Source organism: Chamaea fasciata, unplaced genomic scaffold (genome assembly GCF_029207755.1).
Source record: "Chamaea fasciata isolate MVZ Bird 193981 ecotype frontalis unplaced genomic scaffold, bChaFas1.0.hap1 SCAF_14, whole genome shotgun sequence".
Lineage (NCBI taxonomy): Eukaryota > Metazoa > Chordata > Aves > Passeriformes > Sylviidae > Chamaea > Chamaea fasciata.
The window spans coordinates 17,816,221-17,842,485 of NW_027094099.1; the positions used below are offsets into that span (position 1 = coordinate 17,816,221).

General features: G+C 47.4%; 3 protein-coding genes across 6 annotated transcripts; 2 read left to right on the forward strand and 1 right to left on the reverse strand.

Moving 5' to 3' along the window:
- Positions 1-1,368: 1,368 nt before the first annotated feature.
- On the forward strand, positions 1,369-5,499 carry RASL12 (RAS like family 12). 3 transcript variants are annotated; one of them, XM_066196564.1, is made up of 6 exons: positions 1,369-1,412; positions 2,269-2,385; positions 2,482-2,538; positions 3,543-3,616; positions 3,700-3,890; positions 4,673-5,499. In XM_066196564.1, the coding sequence occupies exons 2-6, from the start codon at positions 2,277-2,279 to the stop codon at positions 5,055-5,057; spliced, it is 816 nt and encodes a 271-aa protein (XP_066052661.1). In that variant the 5' UTR covers positions 1,369-1,412; positions 2,269-2,276; the 3' UTR covers positions 5,058-5,499. The 3 variants fall into 3 exon arrangements, with proteins under 3 accessions (XP_066052661.1, XP_066052663.1, XP_066052662.1); XM_066196566.1 differs by having other exon boundaries at positions 4,677-5,499; XM_066196565.1 differs by lacking the exon at positions 1,369-1,412 and adding an exon at positions 1,937-2,004.
- Positions 5,500-6,056: 557 nt separating this feature from the next.
- Positions 6,057-12,409, reverse strand: SLC51B (SLC51 subunit beta). Its single transcript, XM_066196568.1, has 5 exons — positions 12,236-12,409; positions 8,736-8,834; positions 7,927-8,067; positions 7,414-7,504; positions 6,057-6,651 (listed from the first exon to the last, which is right to left on the reverse strand). The coding sequence occupies exons 2-5, from the start codon at positions 8,773-8,775 to the stop codon at positions 6,438-6,440; spliced, it is 486 nt and encodes a 161-aa protein (XP_066052665.1). The 5' UTR covers positions 8,776-8,834; positions 12,236-12,409; the 3' UTR covers positions 6,057-6,437.
- A 4,238-nt stretch (positions 12,410-16,647) lies between these two features.
- On the forward strand, positions 16,648-21,873 carry MTFMT (mitochondrial methionyl-tRNA formyltransferase). 2 transcript variants are annotated; one of them, XM_066196137.1, is made up of 9 exons: positions 16,648-16,776; positions 17,203-17,415; positions 17,804-17,926; positions 18,726-18,828; positions 19,391-19,466; positions 19,994-20,085; positions 20,638-20,719; positions 21,029-21,111; positions 21,425-21,873. In XM_066196137.1, the coding sequence occupies exons 1-9, from the start codon at positions 16,652-16,654 to the stop codon at positions 21,623-21,625; spliced, it is 1,098 nt and encodes a 365-aa protein (XP_066052234.1). In that variant the 5' UTR covers positions 16,648-16,651; the 3' UTR covers positions 21,626-21,873. The 2 variants fall into 2 exon arrangements, with proteins under 2 accessions (XP_066052234.1, XP_066052235.1); XM_066196138.1 differs by lacking the exon at positions 16,648-16,776 and adding an exon at positions 16,933-16,993.
- The last annotated feature ends 4,392 nt before the right edge of the window (positions 21,874-26,265 follow it).

Genomic DNA, 26,265 nt, shown 5'->3' on the forward strand with positions numbered 1-26,265 from the left:
CCCTGGGCACGGCAGAGGTGCCTGGATCATCCCATGGAGCATGCCCAGCCACTCAGGAGAAACAGGGTTTTGCTCTCTCCACTCTCAGGCATCCTCTTTGTGATGCCCTAAGGAACAGTCCCCAGCCTGGGGAGGGCAACACACTTGCACGGCTGGGAAGAGCACATGGCCACACTATTTTCTTTTCCTTTAAAACTTCCCTGAGTTTACAGCCCAGGGAGGTAAACAACATCAGCAAATCTCATTGCCACCCAGCTCAGCCATGGGAAAGGGGCTTGGCTGTTTCTCAAGTGTTGCTATAGGCAGGGAGAGACCTTCCTCTGTGATCCTCCCCATGGCAGCGGCATCTGCAACATCCACCGCAGCTGCAAGGGGCCATAAGCCAGCCTGTGCTTTACCTGAGGATTTCATGGTGAGAAAAACGAAGTGCAGCAACCTTTTCTCACCAAAAAACCTCCCCTCTGGCCTCAGGGCTTGCTTAGCTCCCCATAATACCTGGCTGTGGGAAGAGATAAACCCCTGTTTACTGACACAGAGCTTGGACAGTGAGGAAAAATGTTATTTGCGGCACATCACTTGTTTGTGTGCTAATCACTGCTTTTTCTGGCTAGAAATCCCATTTCAGCTCCGCCGTGGGGTGCCAAGGAAGGCTCACAGCAGAGCTCACTCGGGGGCACCTTCCTGGATCTCCCCATCACTACCTGTGATTTGTTTGCAGCTGGTGCTTTGTTTTGATGAATAATTTAACCTGAGCAACTCATCCCGTTGAAGGTGTATTTTTTGCTCCATCCTTAACCCCCTCATCCCAGCAGCTGGGAACTTTCCAGGCAGTGCATGATGGCAAAACTTTTGCCTCAGGGTCATGGTCACAAGCAGGTTCCCCCAAAAATCTGAGTTTAGGGGGGAATGTGAGAGTTTTGCACTTGCACCACTGTCATTGATCCTCATAGATACCCAGCTTAAAACACCATGTTTAGTTCCAATTGCTTTTAAGCACTCCAGACCTGTGACCAAAGGGGGTCTAGGGTAAAGGGTGCTCAGAGGGGCTCTGCTTCCCACAGGGGAGTTACCCCTGTGATCCCCATCCTCCCCATCCTTGGGGCTTTGCAGGGACTTCCACACTCCCAGACTATTTTGGGAGGGTTTAAAAATATCCTGCGTGTATTAACGGGCAATATTCCCAAGGGCGCAGCAGCCCCGCATGGCCACGGAGCAGCCTTCGCCCCCCCAGCCCCGGCTATGGCCCCCCCCGCAGTCCCTCGGGGCCGGCCCAGGGGCCGTATCCTGTGGTCCCGGGCACTGAGCCCTATCCCAAAGGGCTGTGATCACCATGACAACGCTGACTTCAGCCTCCGCCACCTACTCAGGCTCAGAGCCACTGGGTGCCGGCTGATGGATTGGTGCGGGCACTGGTGAGTTCTCTCCGGGCTCCCTTTTTCTCTTGGGACAGAGTCTTTTGGGTGGGAAAAGGGTATTTTTCTCCTTCCAAAGCCTCTGCCGGCAGCAGAAGGTGTCTGGGCATCCGAAGGAGCCGGGCAGGTGGTGCGCGGGGTGGCTGGACAGGCAGCTCCGGGTGCCGCTCCTGCCTGCCGGAGGTGTGATGAGTGCGCCGGCCTCAGCCAGGACAGAGAGACCGGGCTTGCGCTTGCTGGGGACACGGCAAGGAGCTGAGGGCTCCAGAAGGTGCCGGGACATGGCAAGGCGGTCAGCAAGCCGAGGCACGGCAAGTCTCGGGGCCGGGGGTCCCTGCCCGAAGCCGGGGGAGCTCGGGCTGCCGGCGTGTGCTCTGCCGGGGGGACCGTCCTCGGGGTGGCCGGGACAGCGTGTCCAGCCCCGCGGCGTGGCAGCTTTCCTTACAAGGAGTTTGGCTGGAGCCCGAGCAGCGGGAGCCGCACTCGCCTCCGCCTGCCTCATTCATCGCAGCCCCGGCCGTGCAGGGGCCGCTGCTGTCCCGGCCCCGCGCTCACGGAGAACCCCGCGTCCCCTCCGGCCGTGGGTTTTAAGGTGGGGAGGCTGCGTTTCTCTTCTCTTTGTGGGGTGTGATGGGTGGGTAGAGCGCTGGGGGGTCCTTCTCTTTGGGTGGGTGCTGTCCGCCACTGTGGGATGAGGATGCCAGCCAGCCTCGCTTCAGGATGCGGATGGAAGAGAGGGGATCTCCTACCCTGGTGCTTCTCTCCCCCAGGCTGGGGCACCCACGAGCCAGGCAGTGAGAAGGTCCCCGTCCGACATGGTAGCGGGTGCCCCACGTCTCCCCGCTCTCTCCCGCAGGACCGAGGATGTCCTCGATGTTCGGCAAACCCCGAGCCAGCAGCGAGCGGCCGCCCCAGAGTCCCCTCCCCGAGTGCAACGTGGCCATCCTGGGGTGCAGAGGGGCCGGCAAGTCAGGTGAGACGGGCACCCGCAGCCACGGGCGGGGAATCGGGGAGCAGCGGGGTGCTCTGAGGGGACACCTGCCTCACCTGCCTCTTTCACCTCCTGCAGCTCTGACCGTGAAGTTTCTAACCAAGAGGTTCATCAGTGAATATGATCCCAACTTGGGTAAGGCGCGTTATTATCCCACAGAGCATCCTTCCCATTTCCCACGTTTCCCATGAATGTGGCATGTAAGGGGAAAGAAAAAACAACACACCCAAAATTATATAAAAAACAACAAGAAGGGCTGGATTTGACCCAAAACCATCGTGAAAACGGGTGGAAGAAGTGCCCTCTCCGGGGGCACTTCCCATGGGGAAAGTTGGCTCCTTGCATTGCCCCCAAAAAACCAAAAGCTGAATTCTTGGGGCTCTTTGAGGAGCATCTTATGTCTCTTGGGCAGGGAAAAGGCTGAGGGAATGAGGACGGGTGCACAGCAGGTGACCCTGGGGCTGAGTTTTGCAGTGAGCAGTTCTGGGCATTTTTTTTCCACTCATTTGAGTAATTAATAACTATTTCCCTAGGCCTGACTCCAGGCCGTGGGGAAGAACCATAAATGATTTATCGAGGACATTAGGGAGATATGGACCTTGTCCAGGAACCAACTCCAGCCCCTCATAATTCAGTGACTCTTAGAAAGAAGGATAAATCCTTTCTTCCTCAGATATTTTTGGGAATGTGGTTTAATCTTCCCACGTCAAAACCTTTCCGAAACACATCCGTTAAAAGCTGGCCCAAAGAAAGCATCTTTCTCCTGGGGGAATGGCTCAATGGCTCTCCCTGCCTGTCCTCCTTCCAAAAAAAAGGACTGCTCCTCTCGCTTGATTTATTGGGAAACAGTCCCATGTTAAGCCCTCAGCTCGCTTTATCTCATCAGGCCATGGCTTTTTGATAAGGGCCAAGCCCTGAGTGCAGGGATTGTTGTGCCAAGCTCCTTCCCCTCCCTTCCTTCTCCAGTGGGAGCCCACACTTGCAGCACGTGGGGAGAAATAAGCGCTCCTAGCCAGGCTTGCCCAGCAACATCGCCACCAGTCCCCCAAAATAATGTTGTCTCAGGAAGGAGTAAGGTGGGAGGCATTGGTGGAGGATGCTCCTCATCAGGGCTGAAATTTTTCCACGGTGTTTTGCAGAGGACACCTACTCCTCAGAGGAGCTGGTGGACCAGCAGCCTGTGCTCTTGAGGGTGATGGACACTGCTGACCAGGTAAGGCACTGGGGGGGGATGACCAGCTGGACCATGGCTGGGCCACGACTGGACTGTAGCTCAGCCTCTCCTCTCACCCCCAGGACGGCCCCGGGAACTGCGAGCGCTACCTGTGCTGGGCCAGCGCCTTCCTTGTTGTCTACAGCATCGACAACAGGCAGAGCTTCGAGGGCTGCCAGCGCTACCTCGAGGTGCTGGCCCTGCACGCGCGGGGCTGCCAGCGCCGCTGCCCCGTGCTCCTGCTGGGAAACAAGCTGGACATGGAGCAGTACAGGTATCGGGCATGCGGTAAGGCTGCCTGTTCCCCGTGGGAGAGAGCTCACAGATCCCCAATCCCTCCAGCCGGGATGCAAAACCCCAATCTGGTTTTTTTTATGGGTATTTCCACCCCCATTAGTATTTGCAACATCCTCCCACATCTCCGAAGTTTCTGCTCTCCTGCCCGAGGGCTGATGTGTTTATTTTGAGCCCATTGGTATTTTCAGTAGGATGTTTTTTGGCTGAGTGGTGAGGCAGCGTCACCATCCCTGGCAGGGCTTGAGCCAGAGAAGCCCCTCTGGACATGCCCTTCCTTTCCCTGGAGCCCTCTAGTTCCAGCCCCACTGCCAGGACTGGATGTGCCCAATATGTTTTTCTGGCCTTTTGTGCTACTCTGCGGTCCCACGGGTCCCTGAGTCACATGCATTGCTGGAACCCCTGCGCTCTCAGGATGGAGGTATCCCCCTCCCCACAGCAAGGACCTGCCCCATCTTCATAGACCTCGCTGCTTCTCAGCGCACTGCCATCACAGCCATTCCTGGCTTCCTGGAACACATCCCTAACAGGGGAAGCTGTGTGATTCCCCAGGGACACAAAGAGACTTGGGGAATTTGGATTACTCTGGGATTTTGGGAAAGGCAAAACCCTTTTGGATTCATGTACCTGCTTGTCCCAGGGCAGGGATGGGCAGATGCTACCTTGGTGCTCTTTGGGAAGGAGGCAGGATCTGTTACCTGCACTCTTTTCGGGTGGCTGCCATGCCCCAAGGGATCCACTCACTCTCTCCCCTCTTGCCAGGCAGGTGCCCTCAGCAGAAGGGATGTCCCTCGCCAGCAGGTTTGGGTGCCTCTTCCATGAGGTGTCAGCATGCCAGGACTTCTCTCGGGTGCAGCACGTCTTCCATGAGGCCGTGCGGGAGGTGCGGCGCCAGGCGGAGTGGAACCCGCCCGTGCGGCCACTGTTCATCTCCGAGGAGCGTCCCAGCCCTCCTGTGGCCACCCCCGTGGTCCTGCCCACCCACCACAGCTTGGCCACCTGCACCTTCAACACCCTCTCCACCGTCAACTACAAGGAGATCCCCTCGGTGGCCCAGGCCAAGCTGGTCACCGTCAAGTCCTCGCGGGCTCAGAGCAAAAGGAAGGCTCCCACGCTCACCTTGCTGAAGGGCTTCAAGATATTTTAGGACACATCCCTGTGGGCTGCAGAGAGGGAGGAGAGAGACTCTCATCCATCCCCCCAGCTCTATAGAGGCTAAGACCTTCCAGAGTGGACTCACAGGCATTGTGGCAGCTGCTGGCAGACCGTGGCCTCAGTCTCCGTGCTGGGGCTAAGCCAGCAGTGGCAACTTGGCGTGCAGGCAGCTTGCCAAGGGTCTGACATGGACTGTGGCATCACTCTGCCTGCCCCTGCCCAGTGCTGCTGTGGGGTCTGCACCCTGTCCTGCCACTGCCACTAGGGCCAGCTCAGTTTTCTGTGAGGATGCAGCAGCTCCCAGAGGAGCCAGAGCTGTGGATACCATTGGGAGGGCAAGGGCCAGCCCCACAGCCACCAGCCAGCTTGGGCACCTGGCCCACAGCTACAGGAGCCCAGGAAGGGGGAATTAATCATTAATCCAGCATGGAGGCACCCATCTCCTTCATCCCACAGGTCCCCAACTAAGCAATAAGTAGGAGGAATTTTTATTTTTTTAAAAATCCAGATAAAAAGCAGATACTGTTTCAGTTGCTTAAAGGCCTCAGGTGGCCTGAAACTGATATCCACACATCAAGCTAAGTCACACCAAAATTGCTGCTTTTTAATTCAACTTTTTACACTACAGCATCCCTTTTTTTTTGCAAGGAGACACATTGCTGACAAGGACATGGTCTGAAAAGCCTTTGTTTAAAAGATGTATTTCCAATAATGTCCTAAATTACTTCATGGCTTCTACGCGTGCCCAGTGAAGGATACAAAGGGAATCCTGGAGCAGACCAGGTTCTACCTGTGCCCAAGCCAGGGCCAAGGGCTGTGTGGTTTCAGGTGCTCTATCAGGTTAAATGTTCTGCTTCTCCCTGGAGTTGCAGTAACTTTGCAGAGTAAAATATCCATGTCTATATTTGTACATATAGCCATATAAATATATATATATATGACCTTACTGACTGAGAGATTCAATATGGCATTTTGATCAACCACTTTGGAAAGTATTTTAATAAAGAGGATTCTGAAAAGAATAAAAATGCCTCAGCTTCAGTGTTGCTGTTTTCCTGATGGGAAGTGAGGGTGCTTTCCCTGGCTGACTGCAGGACAAGCTTCCCACTTCCTCCCTGACTCAGCTCCCACCTGTTTGCAGCACCTGAGGGAGGAGATGAAGGTGGCACTGGAGGGAAGGCTGGAAGCAGCCAAGAGCAGTGGGGGAACACCAGCCAGGCAGGAGCCCAGGGCCCCTCCTGCAGGTACAACTCTGCTGCTTTCTTGTTTCACCCTTTCCCCAGGCTAAACTGCATAGTTAAACTTGCACCCCTATGAACTGAGGCATTCCGATACCTTCCTTAAGGCCTAGGTGGGCTGACTTCATCTGCCACTATATGGCCGCCTCAGACATCTCCGTGTACAGGGATGTGACAGTCCCATCCTTCCACTGGACCATGACATCCCCTGGTCTCTGGTCCTGGGGCCCTGGCTCCTGCTTTAGGGGCTCGGCCAGGCTGTATTCCTGCACAGGCATCAGGGCTTGCTTGGCATCCAGGTCAGCCTCCTGTGTGGTTTGTGCTGCTTCTCTGTTCATCTTCCTTTTCCTGCAAGGAAGGCACAGCAAAGACACACAGAGTGAAGCAGCAAGCCCAGCCCACATCTGAGGGCACCTACCCTGGTGAGGGTCACAGCCAAAATCAATTTGCACTGTGTCCCTGGAACACGCCAGCTGCCTGTGGGCAAACTGCCGCCAGGTGAGCTGTGCCAGGTAAGTGCTCTGAAGTGTCTGAGCACACACAGCTGTGGGATTCACGCTTGGAGAGCACCCAGCTCCTGACGCCAGGAGCAGCACGCGGCCAGCCATCACTAGAGGGAGAGCGAGACAGGCTCACAGCGTTAGTTTTCCTCTCGTCTGAAGACAGCTGCAGCTCTGACACAGTGCTAAGTTTTCGCGCCGTAGCAAACAGCGAGTTGCTCCTCAGCTGCGAGGTTGTGCAACAACTGGGGAACTGTGTGGGGATGTGGATGGGGAAAGGCCGGGAGTCCTGCTCCAGAACCCAAATTCTCATGGGAAAGCACCTCCCACCACATTTACCATCACCTCCCAGCAGCCCTGTTGGGCTGGGCAGAGCTGTGCAGAACTTTATTCGATCCAGGGCCCAGAGAAAGGGCTTGCTCCAAGTGACACAAAGCGAGCAGGCATCAGGCAAGGTTTTATAACAAAATGGTTCAAAGGGAGTTTGTCATTGCTCTTCTCCCCATCACTCAGAGCTTGTCCTGCCCTGCCAAACCCCTGTGTCTGTCTGCCTGGGCGGGTTTCAGGGCACCACCACACACCAAAAGATTCTCAAATTTTCCTGTCTCACCTGTTTCGCACAATGTTAATGGTGAGAAGAACAAGACCCAAAATCATGGTCGCGAGGGAAAGCGCAAGAACGGAGTAATTCCACGTCGAGGCTGAGGGAAAGCAGAGTGGCAGTGTTAGCAGGCACAGCACAGTGTGATCCACAGAGCCTGGCCAGGAATTTTCTGAGGACACCCAGGATGCTCTGTCCTTGATTTTTGTGGCTTTGAAGTTGATCTTCATGACGCTGACCTGCTGCTATGTCAATCTGCTCCCTCCACACTGCCAAAATCACAAGAGACCTTTGCTCTCTTGGCAGACTCTGCCTGGAAAGAGGCTGAACCCCCGAGACACTATCTCAGCAAAGCCTCCTGCCTGTCTTCACCTATGGCCTGCTTATTCCAGAGGCAAGACTGAGGGTTTATGTGTCTGGAGTAAATCACCTCGTCAGGTAGTGCCCGCAGGCATCTCTGTGAGGCAGGCAAGTTAACAGCCAAGGTCTGTGTCTCAGCCCAGGAACACCAATGGGACTTACGGTCTTCTCTGCGGAAGAACCAGAGCAGCTCCTCCAGCTCTTCCAGTTCCAAGCCCAGTGGAAGGGTAACGTTTGCTGCTGTGTGCTGGTCCACATGTGTGCTGGCCAGGGTGGTTGGGAGGTAGTTGTGCTCTGCCTCAGCTGTGGTGGAAAGAGAAAAATGCAACAGTCACTCACTGCAGCCCTTCAGACTGGAAGTGACCTTCCCCTTCACTCCTAGGGCTGCCAAGCACGTCTCTCCATGCAGGCAGAGTGCAGCCCCGAGTGCACAGCCTGATCTCATGCTTTGAGACATGGAGAGTGTTTTTGGCTGCAGACCCCACTATGGTGGGGCACCAGGGCTGCAAAGACCCAAAGACGCTGATAAGGCCTTCCCACATTCCCCATCTCCCACCATGGAGAGGCAGCTCTGTGTGCCACAATTCACCAAAGAGTTGCCTTGCCAAGACCAGTCCTGGAAATCTGACTGTGGACTGCAGCCCTCCAGCAATAAATTCCTATTTATCAGGCTGGCTTGTATACACAGCTTGACTCTAGCACTTTTTACCAGAAAAGCTTCAGTGTCTGCAAAGAAACCAATATACAAGTGTGGCCAACCTCAAGCACAGAACATACACACAGAATGCAGATGGGAATGACACCCAGTTCTGGAACTGAGGTGCAACTTTTTCCTTGGCTCAGTCAGGCTGCTGCTGGTGTATACTGAGGAAAATAGCCCCACAGAAAGAAACTGTATTTCCAGGAAGTCAAGGTCTTTGCACACGTGACTTACTTCACCCACACCATTACCCTTTAAGCCAAGACTCTACCTTGCAGCAGGAAAAATGGGATTATCCAGAAAAACTTCATATTTTATATGTAGGTGGGATGGATCACGCCTTCACAGTATTTCTTCAGTGTGGAGATGCCTGCAAAAGACAGAGAAACTAAGGAATTTAGAGAGAACCTGACTCCCCTCCCTACTCCAGCTCTATTCAGAGAGGGCATCTCATGTACCTCAGCATCTGTTTTCTCCTGTGAACTGAGTCTGAGCTGCCAGGACAGGATGCAGAAATCCCTGGACCACCAAGGTGGCAGCAGAGGGGTCTGGCACGGTGTCTGCTGCCCTGGGGTTGGACACCTTGCCGAGGTGAACGTGTACAGATGTGAGCTCAGCTGCTGGGAGCCAGCCCCTCCCCAATTAACAAAGCTTCCCTGCTTGCTCCCCTGCCATAATCCCTAGAGAATACATACTTTGCAAGTGACTACATAATGCCAACCCATGGATGGCAGAATAAGGGTGTGGACATGAGGAAATGGAAGGCTGAGCTCTAAGAGGAGGCAAGACTCGCTTGCCATTGAGGCTGTGGTGTCTCCCATCCTTCAGGGAAACAATAAGTCCTCCTTGACCTTTAGTCCCTCATTTGTTAGTGGCATCAATCCAACTTTTATGGCTGCTAGTCCGAAGCAGTTCTTCAGCCTCCTTTGAAGGGACCTGCCCTGAACAGGGGCTCCTGGCTGTCCACTGTTGAGTTGGTGAGAAGTTGAAGTGGCTCTCCCCAGCCCACTGCTTGCTGGCCATCACCCACTGGCAGGTCAATGACACCACAACACACGTGCGTCCCTCAGACATTCTGGCCCCACGGGCCATTAATTATTTTATGAACACTTTTATGACAGTCTGATACTTTCAACTTTTACTTGCCTTTGCTGTGTGGCCCGTTGCTGTCTGAAACTTGCTCACAAGCATGTTCCACTGTGCCAGGCGTGTCAACAACACTGTTGCTGACTCCTCAGGGAAGCATTTGTCCCCTCGGTTATAGACCTAATGATTGCTACTATTTTACCCCCCATTCTCAATGTCTTCACAATTCAAAGTTCACATTTTATAGCTAACCAGGCATGCAAGCTTACTCCCTGGTGCCAGAAAACCACTTGCTAGCAGTTCTTTGAGGAGGGGACTCTCAAGTACATGGTCCATTTTGTATTTCAGAAAATACGGGTAAAGCTGCTCCCTGCAGTTAGGTGTGCCAATTACCTTTCTGTCCAGGTAACCTTTAGCTTATTCACATGGATCACCCCTCACAAAGGAGGAACTAAGGCCTAGGTGCCAATGAAAATAAGTTACAAGTCAGCTACACCCTAATAAGAAGTGGCACTTGAATGTGTTAAATCTTGCTGTGCAAGGCTTCTGAGTAATCATTTGCTCATAGAGGAATATTTGACAAGCATGTTGCTGATTTTCCCCTAAGGTGTTTCATAAGTTGTGGGTTACCTCCTGGTGTTCATGCACAGCAGGGATGCTGAAAAGCTGCTGGAAGTACTTCACTACTTCATCAGGCTGTGACCAACTGCCAAATCCCCCTAGACATGGGAGGCCAGAACTTTGCTGGTAAAACACAGCAGCAGAATGGACACTTACTGGGCATTTACAGGACATTTAAGTAAAAGACTTTAGGGAAACTCCTGGTATTTCACAGATCTTTTGCATCTAAATCAATTCACAAAAATTAGTTTCATTCATCAAAGTTACAAAACAAAGTGTTCTCAAGTCAGTGTGCCTACTCCAGTGGAGTCTGAGCAGGATTCTGCCTAAACCACAGATTTCCCCAGTAAGGAAACAGTGACTCCCACAGTTGGGCTGGACGTGCTCTGAGGAGTCTGGCTCTTCTAGCCTGGAAGACATTGTTAAAGACACCTACTCCAGCCTCTCCCACACAGCCGCTCTGCCCCGCTGCCCACGTGCCAACGTGGGTGAGCACAGCTGGGAGTGACCAGCACAAGACCAGCTGGGAGAGCATGAGGGATGTTCTCCATTGCTCCCCTGCCTGCACATCTCAGCAGTGACTCTGGTGGCTGATGGACAAGGATGAGCCCTTAGATCCAGGCCTCTGCGACTCCGAGTGTGCACTTTGGTCTCCTGAAGGCACCCAAGATCCTTCTGAGGTTGCTTCCCAGCTGGGTACAACAGGGGAAGCTCAAATGAGAGAGAGTTCATGAATTTTATGCTGGTATGGAAGAAGGCAGAAAGGACAAAGAGGCCAGTGCCTCTCAAGAAACATTTTACCTGTGTTCTTTTGAGTTTATATTGACACCTGAACATCTTTGTAATTTCTTTCTTTTTGCAAATGGGATTTTAACATCAAAAGCTGCAAAATCTGTACAGGATTATGTATTTCAGGAACAAAGAGTCACACACCAATGCTATTTCAAATCCTCCTGTGGATCTGTGGACTTAGCTAGCATTCAGTGAAATCTCAAGATACTACAGGAAAATAGCAAGGGACTGCTTTTTGCTCTAAGCATTGATCCCAGCCCTTAAATGGTAAAAACCTTTCTCCTAATGAAAGCCCTTGAAGATCTGAGACTATCACATGCAGAAGGTAGAGCTGAGGGATTGATGCTCTAAAGGTTGGCACAATCCAGCAAGGGGGCTGTGCCATGTGGGAACACGGGAACACGCACGTCCACAGCTGCACGTGGCCTCTTTCCAGCCAGGGCACAGCACATGGTGCTGCGAAACCACCCCGTGCTTTTGAAGGTGGTTTTTGTCAGCTCTGATAGTCACAGTTGCTCACTAAAACACATTTTTCCCTCATTCTGCAAATGAGAAGTCTTTAGATACTTTAGAAGTCTTTAGTATTATACTGGTTTAAGTAAAGATGGGGGAAAATCTTTTGGAAAGACCATCAAGTACAGCTTCTGTTAAGATGATAATGTCCCTCTGGGCTCCGTATTCAAAACTCACTACACAAAACGGGACAATGCATTTAGAACATCTGAATCTTTTAAAATTAGTCTCCTCTTGTCATTCAGACACTTTTCTGGTGGTTATCTTATCTTAGCTGATTGCTTTAAAATGGGTCAGTTATTCCAAATACAGTATTAAAGTGGGATCTCCTGTCTTTGGGATTCATAGAGGATATATATATACAATATCACACCACAGACATGCAAATGGATGGTATAGTTTATAAAGGTACATTAAGGTCTGAGCTCCATTAAGGAACACAAGGAATTGTTTAACATTTAAAATATTAAGGCAAGAAGGCAGTCTGTGCTATTTTTTAACCACTGTAAAGTAAAAAGCTAAAGAGCAAATCTAAGTTATATTACACATTTTCCTTTGACTGCTTTTATATGCAGGAGTTATCCCTGAATATAAAGCCTGCTTCTTACTCGCTGTTCAGACAGTCTCTCCTTCACTTAAACTTTCCAAGGATTCAAGCTTTCTAACAGGAATAAATAAATAAGCCTATCTTTACAGATAGCTATAAATTAACCCAGCAGCCAGTGCAGCAGGAATGACTGTTAATCTCTGCTAACTCACCAGAAACATGCAGTTCCCAGCAGGGAGGAAGCTACATTTCTTCTTTAAGCCCTGTCAACCGAAGACATCTCCTCCGAGCACCGTGGTGATACAAGGTTCCCTGTGCTCCTGCTCTGGGTATGCTACAAGCCGTGATTCATCCTGCTCCTGAGTCATGTGTGAAGGCCAGTTCAACAGGTGAGGTACACTCCAGCCCCTGAAAAAACACACCTCTTTAGTGGGACCATTTACAGCACGAGGTGAATGACCTTTTGCCAAAGAAATGAGCTGTAGCAACTTCCAGTTTATTTGCTCAAGTTATTGGCATAATCAGTATTAAAAGAGCACGCTGAGTAGAATGACACTCAGTAATAAGTTACCCTGCAGTTAAATAAATGATAATGCTCATTCTGCTTGTCTCAGTCCTCATTGCATACAGGAAGTATGTCCTGATAAAGCAGATACCATACTTTTTTTTTTCTTTTTTTTTCTTTTTTTTTTCAATGAATGGCCATTTTAAGGCTGTCAGAGAATCTTACCAGAGCAAACAACTTCAGATGCAAAGCTTGAAGGACCAGTCAGAGATTTTGCCATCTTAGTTCCACAGGTTCTGGTAATGCCTGGCTAAGTTAATAGTCTGCTAAGAGGTTTTGCAGACACATGTGCTGCTTTTTGTGCCAGCCACATTTGGAAAGGAGGATTCCTCCTCCCTGAGCTACCTGATTCGTGGATGGAGCTGCACACTGCAAAGCAAGAGAGATGCATCTCACCGACGGGCTTGGGACACACAGCTAGCTCTGGCTAGCTCCAGCTCAACTGCAGATGGTGGGTGTAGTATCCTTATGTTTGTCTTGTTCTTGGTGTTTTTCAGCTTGAAATAAAGTGTTCAAGGCCATGTTTGACAGGGCCTGGGGCAATCTGGTCTAGTGGAAGGGATCTCTGCCCACGGGCAAGGGTGTTGGAACGAGATGATTTTTAGGGTCCCTTCCAACCCGGGCCAGTCTATGATTCAATGATCTTTGGCACTGGCTATGGTGACGAGGTGACTGTAACATAAGAATGGGTGTCTGCAAAAGTTCAGAAGGTTCCCTTTCATCCTAGTTTTCTACATGGCTTGATGTACATATCTAGGGTCAGGATGCAGGTAGGTAGCTGAGATATGTTTAGGAGTCAGCATGATGTACATGGAAATAAAAACAGTTCCACACTGGTTAGAGTTGGCTCTTGTGCCCAGTAATCCTCTCCTTTTCCAGAGAACCACAAATGTGCTCAGAAGCGCTCCTCTCCAGGGAGGGTGTGCGTATTTGATTCTGTGTCTCCCCTGACAACACTGGCACTGGTTAATGGGAGATATCTTTTTACTTCTTGGAGACACTTTCAGCATCTTTGGCCAGGAAGCAAAGTGGAGATAAGGTTTGATTTGTGTTCTGTTTCCTCCTTGGATTTGTCTTCACTACTCTTGGGAAGAATTTGTCTGACCTTGGTGTTTTAATTTTGCTTATCTTTTTTGATCCCTTCAGTGTCTTTGACCTGAAATGCCTGGTTACAGAATAACTAAACATTCAGGGCTGGGTTTTTTTTTTCCTTTCCATGTATAAAAGCAGAGTTCAAATGCAGCAGGAAAGCCAGATTATTATTTTTTTTTTTTGGTGAAACAATTAGATAGTTGCTTTCATTCTGAAAAAATTTATATCAAAATAAATCTTCAGTTAAAATTCACGAACATTGTGTCGAAGGCACAGTAATGAATAACAGCCATAATGTGTTTGAAATGTGCTGTCATAGCAGAGCCAAGGATGAATTACGTGGGAGCAAGTGTACTGCAGGGAATTTAAGTCCACTTCAAAAACTCACTACAAATGAAACTTTAATTAGTTTGTGCGTTAGTCTGGCAAAAGCTCAGCATGGAGTTACAGCATTTCCAGGAGCCTTAACTACAGCCAGAAGTGAGAATCCATCTCAGGACTTAAGTCCTGGAGGAACGGCAGGTGAAACTCAACACATCGTGTCAATGACATGTTCAGTGCCTGGATCTGATACCTGAAAATTAACACCTAGCAGCAGCTGGATTCTGGGTTCAAACTCACAACTTCTGGGCAATCCAGACACAAATGTATGTCCCTGGCCTTTCTGAAGTGTTGGTGATAAATCCAGGGCTTCACCCAAGACCTCAAAGAACTGGTATTAGCTGTCACCACAAAGGACATCTCCTTCCAGCCTTTCTTTCAGCAATTGCTCTCATTGCCTCCGGAAACCATGAGTATTTTTCATCATCTGAGATAAGGCCTGAAATTACACTCTGTGCTGAACAGTGCTCCTCTCGTTTGGGGCCTGACAGCCATGACTGCCTGCAATCACTTGGTTATTGTGCAATGACGAATTGTTCCCTATTTATGATAAGTCAGACTGTTTGCCTTTCCCCTCTTTCCAATCCACCTTCCAACATGAACCACGCTGGGAGCTTTAATCTCTTCTCAAGCACAAGCCATTCCTTCATCCTTGCTAGGCTCTTGTTTATATTTTTATTTATTTTTACTATAACCTTTCATTTACACACTGAGAAGAGGTGCCCAGAGTTGAAGTGTCCTGCCTGTGACTAAACCAAGTATTTTCATGGGACCCCCCAGGTAATAGAGAATTGTAAGGTTTTTTTAGCATTTGATTTTTACATACTGATTAGGAAATTACCTCAGTATTTGGTAGCATATTCGCCTTTTCTCAGGGTGCAGGAATGTAAGCACCCCAGTTAGGATGGCCTGACTCATTTTTTTTAACCTGGAACAGCAATTTTTCATTCTTTTCTCCTTATTACCATCACAGGAGACAAGGGCATCTTCAATGTCTGAGAAAAGAAAACCCTAATGATGGGCCAACAGGCAGGAAAAAGAGAAGAAATATACATAGCATTTCTTAGTAGGGCAGAAAATTTCACTTTTTAAATTGATCTTTCCCTCATGTATCTGACATAAAATTCCACCATCCATTTTCCAAGTAATTTCCATATTTTCACTGGAATATAGGACATTTACAGATTCTCACACTCCATGCTGCAGAAATTCCTGGTGTCAAAGATTGTAGGATAGACTGTGATTTATATGTGCAGGGAATTTATGTGATTTACATTAAAACCTATACAAATAAGCCATCTTCCCATGGAGGGAAAGGATGTACTTTGCAGAACGATAAAATATTTTTATCCTTATGTTATGGGAGGAGACAGTTCTTTAAGTGGTGATTCTGACCCCATAGTTTACAAGAAAACATTGAGTTACTGTCACTGTTGAAATGAAGCTGTCCATGGGTCTGTTTTTCAAATGCTGTCAGAGCCAGATCAGTGGCTGCGGGGTCAACAGCCCTTTCAGTCCCTGACGTTTTCCTGCATTATCTTTGCACTGAGGCAGCGCAGACTATTCCTGGTCAGGGTTAAGGGACCATGGGTGACACCACTCGGGAGCATCGACACTGTGGGGCTGGAGCTGTCAGCGCAGCACAGACCCTGAGGGTCGCCCCGATGGCTTCTATCACCCCACACCAAGATCACAGAACCGTTGGAAGGGACCTCTGGGGATCACCCAGTCCAACTCCCTACCAAGGCAGGGTCATGTGGAGCAAGTGACACAGGTGAAGGCGTCCAGGTGGATTTGGAATGTCTCCAGGGAGGGAGACTCCATGCCCTCTCTGGGCAGCTGACCCAGCACTCTGTCACCCTTAACACAAAGAAGTTCTTCATGTTGAGATGGAACTTCTTGTATTTTAATTTATTGAACTGCTCCTCATCCTGCTGCTGAGCACCACCCAAAATTCCCTTGCACTAGCATCTTAGCACCCTAGGAGATAATTTTATGCATTAACGAGATCCCCTGTCAATCTTCTCCAGGCTAACCACAATATAAAGGCATTATGCTCTTAGAGAGCATCCAAAGGAGGCCATGAGGACGGGCACGGGTGTGGAAGGGAAGGTGTATGAGTAGCAGCCGATGACATTTGTTTTGTCCAGCCTGGAAGAGACCGAGGGACCTCATTGTGGTCCTCAGCATCCTGCCGATAGCAGAGGGGCAGACACTGCTCTCTCTCGTGACCCGTGGCAGAACCTGAGGGAACGACATAAAGATGAATCAGGGGAGATTTGGGTTGGATGTCAGGAAAAGGCTTTCAGAGGGTGGTCGGCCACTGGAAGGGGCTCTGCAGGGAATGGTCACGATCACGGCTGCCAGAGCTCAAGAAGCGTTCGGACGACGCTCTCAGGCACAGGGTGGGATTACTGGGGTGTCCTGCGCAGGGCTATGGGTTACACTCCATGATCCGTGTGGAACCCTTCCCATTCCCCTACAATTCTATAATTTTGCGACTATGGCGGCGCCGTCCCGGCCCTGAGGGGCGGCCCCGGCGCGGGGCGGGTTCCGCGGCGTCATCGCCGCGCGCGGCGGGAGCTCCGCGATGCGGGCCCGGGTGCTGCGCGCCTGGCGCCAGGGCGTGAGGGCGGCGGGGCCGCCATGGCGCGTCCTGTTCTTCGGCACCGACCGCTTCGCCGTGACCGCCCTGCGAGCCCTGCGGGCCGCCGGGTATCGCCCGGGCGCGGGGGAGAGGGGTCTGAGGGGAGACGGGGCCCGGAGAGAGGGGCGGAGGGGAAACGGGAGACGGGGACGTGAGGGAGGAGCCTGAAGGGGGGACGGGGACGTGAGGGGCGCGGAGCCTGAGGGGACACGGCAGAGTCTGGGGAGGGTGAGAGAGAGCTGGGCAGCCAGGGATGGGAGATGAGAGTCGGGATGAGGCTCAGAGGTTATTGAGGGATGAGGTGGAGTGGCGCGGGAGGGACCGTGGGTTGGGCAGGGTGGATGGCAGAGAAGTGAGGGGGAAGGAGCCTGAGCGTGGGATCAGGGATCACAGAAACTGTGGGGATTGGCGCAGGGGCACAGCGAGGGGTGGAGGTGACCCAGCCCTCGCCTCAGTCTGTCTGCACGGGGCCTTCAACACCTTGTCCACCCCAGGGAGCCCAGCGAGGACTCTCTCGTGTCCCGGCTGGAGGTGGTGACCCTGCCCTCCTGCCTGCCCGGGGACCTGCCCGTGAGGAGATGTGCCAGGGAGCTCCAGCTGCCTGTGCACGAGTGGCCACACACGGGACCCGTGGGGCAGTTTGATGTTGGTGTCGTGGCATCTTTCGGACGTCTTCTAAGCGAGGACCTCATTCTACAGTTCCCATAGTAAGTGTGTGGACAGGACATCTGTCACTGCTACGTTAGCAGAGCTGTGCTCTCGTTTTGAGGCAGCATCTGTGACTTGCAGTAGGTGAGGTCAGCTTCCCTGGGTTCACATGCTTAGCCTGAGCACTGTTGCTGTCATTGTGAAGTTCAGTGTTCCTTGATACATGGGTATAAATTTATGCAAATATTCAGCAGAATATGTTTGCCTTTATTATCTCTCTTTGTGTGCTCACTGAGAAACTGACATTTATATAGTGTGAATTTTACTTCAAGTGCATATTTAAGCCAGTGACACATGAGAAGGGATGAGCAGATAGTTTCACTGTAATATTTGTTGCGCTCCATTTACGTATGTTTCAGGTTCTAACTTGTGAATATTTCACTCCAGTGGCATGCTGAATGTCCATCCCAGCTGTCTCCCACGATGGCGTGGTCCTGCACCCATAGTCCATACAGTCCTTCATGGTGATAAAGTGACTGGGGTGACCATTATGGAAATAAGACCAAAAAGGTAGGTTTGGTGTGCTTTACAGATGACTCACTGTTGCTGTTGCCTCTCAGGCAACACACTGTTGAAGTCATCATTTAAGTCATTCTACATAACCACATTTTTTAAATGTGTGTGATTAATTTTAAAGTTTGAAACACTTAAAAATGTTCATCTAACTAAATGAGATTTGCCACAGTTACAGTATTTTAATAAGTGTGTAATTTGCACTCCAGGCCTGTTCTCTAATTCTTAACATTATCACAGGGAACAGACAGAGGACAGTCACACAAGTTGTATCAATAGGTTTGGTATGACAGAACAGAAAAGACCTGGTTTTCAGACATCAGAGTTGCCTGTAATGTCCTGTAAGTGGACAGAAGACAAGAAATTGCCTGTCTAGGCATGAGAGAGATTATGTGTTGTAGTTTCAACCCAAACTCTGGCTTAAAAGGCTCGTGAAAATACATTATTCTAGTTACCTTTTCTTTCTTAGATTCTTGTCTAATAATAGATCTCAGAAGTGTGAAACAAATTTCCTCTGAGTATTTCAGGTTGTTTCTTCTGAGATCTCATGTTCTGAACTGTAAATTGTGTGTTCATATCAGTCTCAGCTTGCTGAGGAGAATCTTGCTTCCAAGAGAGGTCTGGTGTTCTCTTCATTGTGTTGTCTGGTGAACCAAACATTTTGATAATGTGAAATAGTTTTAGGGGGGATAAAAAAGGGTAATTAGTAACTGAGCTAATGTATTGAATGCAGACTTTTGAACTGCTAATTAAGCTTCAGCTTCTCCAGTAAGGTTGTATGTTTTCTGCCTTGCAGGTTTGATGTAGGTCCAATTATTAAGCAAGAAGAGGTTGCTGTTCCTCCCCGCTGCACGGCACAGGAGCTGGAAGGGATGCTGGCAAAGATGGGTGCAAACATGGTAAAGTCCTGCCAGCTGTGTCCCTTCTGGCTGATACTTTGCTTTTAGCATGTGCAAACAGAATTCTTACTAATCTTGTTCAGAGCTGGCTTCAGGTTTAAGAGGAGGATGATGTGAAAGGAGGTGTTTTGTGAGCATTTTGGCTTGCTGAGAGGGGAAAGCTCAGTGGTCTGTGATCAGGCATCAGTGTCAGTCCTGTGTGTTGCTGTTTTGTTTCTATTCACTGAAGAATCCAAATGCTGTCTGTGGAAAAAGTGCAGGTTCTTTCATTTAAATGAATATCTGCTTTTTTATTTAAATAGTCAGCTTTTGTCATGTTCTGGGATTAATATCAGAGAAGAGATCATCTGTAAAAAAAAAAAAAAAAACTTGCATTTTTTAATTGTGATTCAGTGGGAAAGATGTCTTTACTGTGTTTAGGATACACATCTTCTGAATATGCTGAGCCAATTTTGTAAAAGCTCACAGGACAGTTTCACTGTTGAAGAATTAAGTTTTTACTTTGTTTATTATTGCTTAAACTTAGCTTGGCTAATACTCTGTACAAAATGTAATTTTGCAGCTGTTAGCAGTTTTGAAGAACTTGCCTGAAAGTTTAAGAAATAAAAAAGAGCAGCCAAAAGAAGGAGTAACATTTGGTAGGTACACATTGTTTTTAATACGACTTATTCATTTTTTCCTTTATCAGCTGGAAGACTAAAGTTTCCTGCCATCCTGGGCTGTATTTTTTTTTGTTTGTTTCATTTCTCAATATGCTCTCTTCACTGCCTTCTCTGGCTTAAAAAAGTCATGCAGGAGAAAGGTGCTTCAGAATTCTTCAGACTTATTACAATAATTTTTTTCCAGTTACTTGTACAATATCAAAATCACTATTGATGTCACAATATCTGAGTTTGTTATTCTTCATGGTTGTAATGCAGACAGAAGGGTTACAGCTGTGCTTGTAAGCATGATACAAGTTTGCAGTGCAATGAGTAAATAAAAAAATAGTCCAAATTGTTTATAAAATCTTTTCTCCAGTTTTTGTCTGAGATACCTTGGCTGGATGGTAGACCCATTATTGGTCAGGAACAACTAAGGTTTGAAATAGAATAAAGTAGTACAGCTGCTTGCCAAAAGATACAAAGCAAAATAAGAAGTCTTCTAATTTCTCTTTTCCCCTTAGCTCCTAAAATCTCTATAGCGAAAAGTTGTATAAAATGGGAAGAGCAAACAGCTGCACAAATAATTCAACTGCATCGTGCAATAGGAAGTATGGTGAGACTGGATTTTTTGGAACCCTCTTCTGTCCTATGGCATGGCTGAGTTTGATGGAGTTATGGAGTTATTTTAACTAATCACTAAACCTCAATTTTAGTTATTTTAGCCTCTGTAATCTTGCGTGTGTTCTAAAATCCTGGTAGTTTATCATTAGAGGTGGAATTAATGTGCAGGAGAATTTTCATGGACTTGATCCCAACTGTGAAATCAGCTCAAAAATTTTACGTTGTTTCGTTAGCTCTGTGATTTTCCTTGATGTATTTGAGAAAGTTTGGAATGCTACAGTGGGATCTCTGCATGGCAGTAAACAGTGCAAACAGCCACAGTGAAGAGCTGTTGGAGCTAATTGCTTAACTCACTTCTGCATAGGCTAATGGTTTCAGTTGAGGAAGGGTAAGGAAGACTAAGTCTGATAAGGAAAATCTCCTATCAAGACATACAGCTAAATTTTCCCTTAGTGTTATTATCACAAGTATTTTGCCTAAGGAAAAAAAATAAAGCCTGGAAATGTGAAAAGATTCTCAATGTGTCATCTGTTTCTGTTTCCAGTTTCCCTTACAGACACTCTGGAAGGGTACTACCATTAAACTCCTGGATTTTGTGGAAGTGGATAATATCCCTGGTTTTTCTGGTATTTACTCTTAAATTATTAAATTTTTAAACCATTTTCTTTAGGAATCTGAGTGCCTTGTGGGCCGAGGTGTGTGACTAATCAGGGCTTAGTGAGTGTTCACGGATCAGATATGGAGTAGTGCCAGAGAATGACTGTTCTGATTGTTTCTGCTCATTTGGTTATAATAAAACACAGAATACAATAAAATATTTTTCAGCAAAATAGTGACTCAAGATGGTTATCATCCTTCAAAGGAATAGAATTGGTTTAAACCTTTTCTGTATTTGTTGGCATAAAAAATACAGGATGATCTTTCTTTGCTTTTAGATCAAATAATAAATGACTGTGAAGTTGTTCCTGGTTCAGTGCTGTTCCATAAAATGTCCCAAACATTGATAGCTCGCTGCAAGGTAGGCTTTTCCCATTTGTTTTATATTCACTGCCCTAAAGATGAGGTTTTTGGTATTTGTGTGGTGCCTAACTTTTGTCTTAATTGTCCATTGTTAGTCTCTGTGCTAGTTCAGATCAGCGCCAGATGTTTTATTTGATACCTTAAACTTTTAATTTCCATTAACAGGCTTTGCACATTTGCAAAGCAAAAATTTGACTTGTAAGCCTGATGACATTGAATAAAATGTATTCTGTAAGACAGCCTATGGGAGCTAAAGATAGCTTTAAACATGGAAGAAGCTTACTACCTTTTTTTTTGTTTGTTTGTTTTAGGAAGGCTGGGTTGGAATCAAAACGGTCGTTTTAAAGAAGAAGCTTACAGCAGTTGACTTCTACAATGGATATATGCACCTTTGGTTCCAGCAGAATCCAAGAAGAGTTCATCAGGAATGCAGATTTCAAACACTCAAACTTAACATGGCAAAAAAGACTCTGAAAGAGCGGGGAACATTGGTACAGGATATAAAACAATAAATGTATTTTTTAATGTCTGTAAGTTAATAGTAATATAAAGTATTTCAAAGCCCACCTATAACATGCAACTTAATTAAGGGATTTCTTCCCATATGTTTGATCTTATTGTCATCCACATGTTTTCATGGTGGCTTCCTGAAGATACTTGTTATCTTTCCCTATTCAGGAAGAGAATCTCCATGAGTGCTGTAGATATTGAATAAATCCTTGTTTCCACTGTTGAGAAATAAATTTATTTTTATATAACATTTCCAGGTTGGTTGTTTTTTTTTTTTTTGAGGCTTTGGTATAATTTTCTTCAGGCATAAGTTTTGGACAGTTACGTTATTCTGGAAATACTAAAATCCAGTGAGCTTTTCTAATGCTCACTGAGCTTTAGGCTGTCTAGTTTGATATTGATACTAAAATTCTCTTTGTGTTCCTGCATTGAGGTGAATAACTTAGCTGGAAACATAAGAGAATTTTTTCCTGTCCATGATGATTTTCTTCCATCCCCTTTCTGTTTTCATATCTTGGGATACGCCCCATTTAAAATTTTTGTGCCCTCCATCGAGATTGATGTTCTACTATTTCACTTTCTGATGGGAGAGGTTTTTTACCGGATGAGGAGTTGTTAATCTAATCCAAGATTTTCCTCAATCTGTTTTTGCTTAATGGCATATACCAGAAGTATTTCATGTCAAGAACCCTAAAACCTGTGGTTCTTACACTTGTCTTAAAAAATGTAATGTAGCACTGAGCGTAACAGCAGAGCAAAGACTGGCTGTATCTTAGAAGCTGTTCTAGTATTTGCCAGCTTTTTCGTTCTTTTTCTGAGTTCTACTGAAGTAAAAGCAAAAAAATCTAGAAAAATTTGTCATATCACAAGGATTAAAATGTTTCTGAAGAAGCATCTGTTATAGCAGCTGCTGCAGTATTTTTCTTCTATTGCCATTAGTCCATCAATTAATTGCCTCTGACAGGTTTTCCAAAACACATGGTCCTCCAAGAAATCCAAGTCTATGAATCAGAGTCAAAAACTGGAAACAACAGCAAGGTGGAAGTCAGGCTCCTGTGGAGAATTCCTGTTGTTCCTGACCGCAGAGTTGGTGCAGTTTGTGCTGCAGAAATTCTAAATCCGGCAAGTTTACTTTCAAGAAAATGATGTATTTCTGTATTTTGCTCCCTGCTACTTTTTGCAAGTGAAAGTTGTGGAGTCAGTTTGTTTTTACTCTGTTCAGCTCAGTCTGTAAAAGTTAGTAACCACTTTATGCCAGTAGAAGGATGGGTGGGTCAGTGAGTTTTTTGTGTGTTTGTGGGGGTGGTGGGTGGTTTAGAGTTTTCTGGGGCTTGTTCCCTCACTGTATGGCAAAACCCCACCACCACAATTTAGAGATAATTTTAAGCACTAATGATAAAGAGTTTTGGACTTAAGTGTTTTAGTTAACTAAGACTCAAGAATTTCAGCGTTTCTGGATCCAGCTTTTCAGATGTTCCAGATCCCTAGGCACTGGAAAAATAGTTCTTGTTCATTATAACCTGAGCAAAATGAACAACGAGGCATGACTCCCACAGAAAGAACAGAGTGTCAAAAGTTCAGGCTAAAGAGTCCAGGTTAAAGGCTTTTAGATAACCGAACTGTTGAATCAGCAGCTTCTTCCTAGCAGCAACTTGAGGAAAATTCTTTTAACTCCTTTGTGTATCTTTCATCCTCAGTTTTAGGTCACGCCCGGTGTGAGACCTATTGCTGGCAGACAATAATTATCTGGTTCTCACTCAAGCATAAAGCAAATGGAAGACTTTCCCTGTGTTTTTGGGAAGTTTCAGGTAGCATGTGCCCAGAATCCCTGTAGATGGAGCTCGCTGCATCCGTTTTGGGTGAAAACCAAGGACAGCTGGACAGAAGATGGTGAAAATCCGGTACAGAACGCCTTCAGTTAGTTGTTTAATAGTGAATAATGTCTAAACCATATTGCAGCCAGGATCCCATGTACTTGTAACTTAATCTTTTGATCTGTGGAGAGTTTGCTTTAAGGCTTCTTTTGCTTTCTGTGTGAGAGGTTATAAAAGATTAGACCATTCTGTGTTGTTTAACAGTTAATGTCCTAGCTCTGAATATGCACAACTTTCTCCAAGTCATTTGATGGCGCAAAGAAGCTAAGATTAATTTATTTTTTAATGGAGGAAGTCTTTGGCATGCTATTTTTGGCATGGTAGAGAAGTTTTAAATGGAATTGGTGTTCCCCAGGCAGCTGTTAGCCAAAATGTCTCTTTGGAAACTTTGCTTTCACCTGGCTCTGCAGGGATTTAACTGGGTAAGTAATGAAAATCTAATTATTTTTGCAGAACAGACAAAACAAAAATGGGGCATTCACTGATGAGGTGTGGAATAGCATGTCAGGGTTGACTCTGGAACACAGACACAGTGATTCGATCCCCAGTACCACTGGTGAGGTTGAGTGCAGCTACCCTGGCCATTGGAACGACAAAATAAAACAGCTGTCCTCCTCTCAGAGGAGAGAGAGAAAGCAACAGAGGTATTCACAGACCTATCGTCCACTATGGCTCAATTTAACATCACTGGGACCAAATCACAGGCAGAACTGCAAAATATTTGGGTGCCAGAAGGGCTCTGGTGTTAGATAGGGATGATTTCATCATGGATTTCAAACAAATTTTAATAGAAGGAGTGATATTTCCTAGGATGCTGGTGACTCACAATTAGATGCATCTGTTTCATGTTCCTCAACCTTACTGCTCCCCCTGCTTCCTAGGACACCTTTTTTTTCCTGTTTTCTGAATATATTACAAATAAACAAAAAGTATGAGTGACTAATCAAAGTACTTGAGCCTTTTTATAAAGTTATCTGCAAAATCCCCCAATAATTTGCTGGTTGAGGCCAGACAAGAATATCTGTCCTTTTGTTTATCCTATCTGCTAGCATCCTTATAGCTTCTGGAAAGCAGTAGTTTCCTTTGAAAACAGGAGGGATAGTTCACTGGATTCATCTGCAGATTGGAAACTAAGTGACCTTAATAGGAGATGCTTTGCCATTAGCCACAAACCTGCTGATGTTTAGGAGCCAGGTCTCCCTCCTCAGCCTGTTCCTCAAGGTTGGTGGTCCAAAGGCTAAGGCCAAGGGAGGAGCTGGGTCCCAGCCTTCTTGCATTCCTCCAGCTGATGCTCTCTGATACGTGGGAGTGTGGGTTAGGTTTCAGGCTGCAGAACGGACACTGCCATACACTGACCATAAACACAAGCTGGAGGAGTCAGAACTGACACTGAACTGTAGCATAAAGTTTGTGTGAGTAGCAGATGCCAGGACCCTGCTGTAGCTTTGCTTTTATATAAACTTTCCTTAATGTACATGGGATGGTGGCTCATCAATAATGAAGTGCTAGCATTGAGTGGTGGCTGTGTCAAGGTTGTTTTCTGTTGGTAGTGCTTAAACACCCGTGTTTGAAACCTCTGTCTTGCTCTGTGTCCAGCACAGTCTGCCAGCAGCCTCCTGGGAGAGCTCAGGGACTCAGTGAGTGCGCAGATTAGTTTGTTCCTCCAAGTCAGCGCTAAGCTGCAGAGGGGGACAGTTTGGGGAAACTTGGAGAGCTTCAGGCTGTTCCAGGCTGTAGGGCCGTGACCATTTCTGTGCTGTTAAACACACATTTGTCCCCAGAAGGAAGAGCCCTGTATTCTGTTGTGTTTGACTGGCAAGCCCACATGGAGCACAGGGATCAAATCCTGAGTGTGCTTTCATCCATTTATCTCTTGGGTTAGTCTGTAGAAGTCATTTGTGTTACTTCACTTTCAAAGTGATGAAACTAAGTTTGGGATTTGGCTGTGTGTCTGCAGAGGAGGAGGGGAGCAGAGGGAAGAGACATTTCTCTGCCCAAGCCAAGAGCTCTGTGGGAAGGTCCAAGCTAATGCTCCCCACTGGCCACTTTGGCTCCGGCTCCTGCCAAGCCCTTGCAGCAGACTAGACACAAAAGAAAACACACAGAGTCTAAATTCATTGGTATGAAGAGGATATGCCAGAGTATTCCACAGCTCTTCCTTTTCTGCTTTTCTTTGATAACTGTCAATTTGCATTAAAAGGTGGATTATTAAGGGGTTTTTACATGCTAAAGCATAATTCAACCTGCCTTATGTCAGACCTGAGAAACTGTTCTGAAGCTTGCTAAACACTCTTGAAAGATTCTCTATGCCCTTGATGGGCAGTGGGTATGGCAGCACAGGCCTAGAACTGGCTTCAAATCCATAGGAGGGGATTTGGTAGGAGAGGGAAATCCATGCTAGAGCATGTGTTTGAATTCCAGTTTGCATCCAATAGCAGTGTCCACTTTTTTATTATCTTTCTTGGTGAGAATTTTGGTGTCAGATACTTGCTGGCTTGTCTGCACCCAAAAGTTTATTGCCAGTGCTTGCCTGTAAACATCTCTCTGCTGTGTGGTCCTTGATTTCACTCTAGAAAGGGTGGGGGATTGAAAGGACAATTTAATAGGTCACTTGGAGAGGGATAACTGACCCCTTCTGTGGGCAGCTGTACCTTCAGCTAAGAGCAGCTTCTTGCCAGCTTATGCTCACTGCTGCTGAGTGTGGAGGGAAGCCTGTCTTCTCCGTATCTCCGCCCAGCACTGTTCAACATTGGCTGGTTTCCTATCAT

Bases quoted from the DNA above. Each gene is read 5' to 3' on its own strand.
- RASL12 (XM_066196564.1), top strand. From the start codon at position 2,277: ATGTCCTCGATGTTCGGCAAACCCCGAGCCAGCAGCGAGCGGCCGCCC. The intron at 2,386-2,481 runs GTGAGACGGGCA...CACCTCCTGCAG, and splicing joins CAGAGGGGCCGGCAAGTCAG to CTCTGACCGTGAAGTTTCTA. The intron at 2,539-3,542 runs GTAAGGCGCGTT...GGTGTTTTGCAG, and splicing joins TGAATATGATCCCAACTTGG to AGGACACCTACTCCTCAGAG.
- SLC51B (XM_066196568.1), bottom strand. From the start codon at position 8,775: ATGAAGTTTTTCTGGATAATCCCATTTTTCCTGCTGCAAG. The intron at 8,068-8,735 runs GTAGAGTCTTGG...TTTCCACCACAG, and splicing joins CCCATTTTTCCTGCTGCAAG to CTGAGGCAGAGCACAACTAC. The intron at 6,652-7,413 runs GTGAGACAGGAA...CCTTCCTTGCAG, and splicing joins ATTAACATTGTGCGAAACAG to GAAAAGGAAGATGAACAGAG.
- MTFMT (XM_066196137.1), top strand. From the start codon at position 16,652: ATGCGGGCCCGGGTGCTGCGCGCCTGGCGCCAGGGCGTGAGGGCGGCG. The intron at 18,829-19,390 runs GTAAAGTCCTGC...GTAATTTTGCAG, and splicing joins CAAAGATGGGTGCAAACATG to CTGTTAGCAGTTTTGAAGAA. The intron at 20,086-20,637 runs GTGAGACTGGAT...TTCTGTTTCCAG, and splicing joins ATCGTGCAATAGGAAGTATG to TTTCCCTTACAGACACTCTG.